Source organism: Pundamilia nyererei, unplaced genomic scaffold (assembly GCF_000239375.1).
Source record: "Pundamilia nyererei isolate P.nyererei 1_Seehausen unplaced genomic scaffold, PunNye1.0 scaffold00199, whole genome shotgun sequence".
NCBI classification, from domain to species: domain Eukaryota; kingdom Metazoa; phylum Chordata; class Actinopteri; order Cichliformes; family Cichlidae; genus Pundamilia; species Pundamilia nyererei.
Window position 1 is genome coordinate 553,524 of NW_005187600.1, and position 3,099 is coordinate 556,622.

The 3,099-nt window shown below is 42.5% G+C and overlaps 1 protein-coding gene across 1 annotated transcript in view; it reads right to left on the bottom strand.

Annotated features, from left to right (window-relative positions):
• Nucleotides 1–3,099, bottom strand: part of ttc39a (tetratricopeptide repeat domain 39A) — a 32,795-nt gene that overhangs the window by 18,899 nt on the left and 10,797 nt on the right. Inside the window, 1 exon segment of the mRNA XM_013914467.1 lies at nt 2,701–2,805. Within this exon segment, the coding sequence (XP_013769921.1) occupies nt 2,701–2,805 (105 nt within the window).

Consider the following 3,099-nt stretch of genomic DNA (forward strand, 5'->3'; position numbering starts at 1 on the left):
TGGCGATATGGTGACCGTGACTGTAAGCCACTGACTAAAGTCTCTACAAACACAATATTGTTCCACAGTCAGATTTCCAATTAATATGCACTTTGTATAAACGAGGTCTTGCTCCCAATGCATCCTGGGACGACCTCCAACTACCTGTGACCATAAACATGGACGTAGGGGTAAATGTAGCAGACACAAGATTGACTAAATAGAAACTGTGTCCACATACGTGTGTGTCCTTGCCCCACATGGCCGCGTCACACTACAGCTAACAGGTGGAGGAAAACAAAGCAAATCCTGCCTGCAAGCAAAGGTGTGAGATCTAAAAGTCTGAAAATAATGCTAACGTCAGACACAGAGCTGCTCTCTGAGGCCTCAAAGTTCAAGGCCGAGCAAGTGGAAGAACACAAAAGCTGCGGGATGCAAAGATTCACAGGCTCTACAAAACATGATAACTCCAGAAAACATCCCCGCTGATGTGTCCAGATGCATTAAAATGATATACAGCATGCTGAAAGCCCAACAGCTGTCATTTCCTCTCATAAAAGCTTTTTCTGAGGAGAAAATGAGGTTGTGGGTGTTATTGGGTTGTGTACAAAGCAAACAAAATATTAAAAAATCAGTTTAATTGCAGTTCTGCATGTAAATGGAATAGAGCCGGCTGCACAGGGAGAAACCTGTGAGGCAGAAATCAGGACACCAACAGGAGTGTGAGGTTTTAGATTTATCCACATCGTCAGCACGGGTAGAATATTTCCCAAATCCAAGTTTAAATAACAAACACCAGGAAAGACGGACCAAAAAATAATAATGTAAAAGACAAAGAGTGTGAGTTCATTCACTCTTAATGTCGTCACACACATGTCTCTCACACCGGTTTACTGTTTCAAAGCTACAAACACAGTCAGGGCTAAAAGGAAGCTATTGTTTGATGCTGGGCAGCACTGGAAAGAAGAAACTGGGCTGAGGAGCGGCCCACAGTCCCAGAGGACGGATCAAAGCAGCGGCACGATAAAGGTGCTGATAACACGCAGTGGACACCGAGTAACACGATGACTCGGTGTTGGAGTACAAACCTGGAGGTGGCGTTTCTACGTGCTGTGTTATGTTAATGTAACTTAAAGCAGCACATGGTTCACATAACCTGTTCATGTAAACACAACAGAAACAGCAATTACAGTTTATTGGCTTTAATGTATCTTGTCTATTAAGACTTTGACACCTTATTTCTTATATCTATTATAGTTTTAATTCTCTATTTTATCTTATTTAACTTTAGATTCAATTCACTTGCCCACTGTGGGTCACTGCAATGCGGTGTTTGTCCTGTACTTAACAAAGAACCGACAAGAAGCTTGACTTTAACTGCACTGCAGTACGATGGTTCCAGCTGTCACTGATTCAGGACTCAAAAACATCATCTTACAGACTTTATTTTCCAAGCATGTTATGGCCCCGGCAGAGCCTGCTGTGATTTGTCCCAGTTGCTGTGTCATGTTGTCTCTCCAGCTTCAGGTGCCGCACTTTTGTACAGCCAACTCTTCTCAGCAACTGGGTCAGAGCACAGAGGACAGCTCCAGACTCAGGCAGCATTTCTGGTTTTATATGTTGTGGCTGCTGAATGTGGGACCTCTGTGGTGCTTTGGCTGATTTAGCCTTTTTAACTTATTATTTTTACCTGATCAACTTCAGAGTTTTAATATGTTTCTCTTTTGATGGTGATTGTGGTCTGTCCATCTCTTTTAGTTAAACTGTTCGAAGAAACCGTCGCTTTATTTGCCTCCTTGTCTCCTTTTTCAAACGCGACACTTTTTGTTGTTTCCCCACATAATTGGACCTTCATGGAAACATCACAACACATTAAAAAGCTCCTTCTAATTGTGCAGCCATCTTCAAAGGCTGAATAGTGAATTTATCTTCAATATCTAAGTGATCCTGCCACTGGGAAGAATTTAAAGCAGTGAGTGCTCTGAAAGCTCAAAACAAATAAAGCACAGCTTCTTAATTCTTAAACTTTTATTGGACATTTAATTCAATCTAATTCATTTAGAGACGGCTTCAGATTTTAACGTGAAAAACGTAACAGCAATCATGGCAGCATGTAAAAAAAAGTGATCATCATCAGAACATTTTCAGAAAACTGGGTGACAAAGCTAAAAGCTCCAGGTCCTGACACGTCCACAGTGAGAGACACAAACTACTAACAGAGACCTGCAACATTAGGGGACGACTGTCTAAAAGTCCTCCAAGTCACCAAAGATCCAAGAAAAACATTCAAGGAACTGCAGCAGGGTTCAAAAAGAAGAGCAATGAGGTGAAATCACCGCAGATCTAAAAAGCTATTAGGAATCCTCCGAATGATGCCTTAACTCACATTTATGACCTTCATATCTTTTGATAAGTTCTTGGACGCTCATGAAAAAACATGGTCAAAGTTTCAAATAATGAGGCAAAAGCTCAGATTTTGGACTGCTGTCAGTCTGAACAGAAGCTCCGCCCACCTGCTGTTCAAACCCTCTGTTTGAGAGGGGGAGCCAATCAGCAGACAGTTGTCTTAAGGGAAGAGGAACTAAAACTAAACTTGTTTCAGACAGAGGCCCAATATCAGATAAATAAGAATTATTTTGAGCCGTGAAAGTTACTGAGAACACTCGAAAGGCCGGCGAGAACAGCACCCGTAGCAGGTCGTTACGCAGGTGGTGCTCCTACCTGCATCTGAGCCGCGCCTGCGCCTCCTCAAAGTCGTTTCTGAGGAACAGATCCAGGGCGGCCATACAGTCCTCGAGAGCCAGCGTCAGGTCTGACCGCGAGCAGCTGCAGAAACAAAACAAACAGCAAATCTGGATGAAAACATGCTGAAAATACATCATCGTCCAAACACAAGGATGTAGCTGTGATCAAAGTGTACACAAAACAAGCCTGTGTCATATAAGGCAACCCTAAAAAGTGTTTGTGTCTTTAACTGGGCCCCAAGAATAAAAACACAATCTAAAAAACATTTTGTCCTGAATCGTAACATATTCATAAGTTATTAAATTCTCTGCACTCGAGACAGAAACCAGAAGATGAACACAGAGTGAGCCAGACGAGCAAACCGGCTGGAGGGAG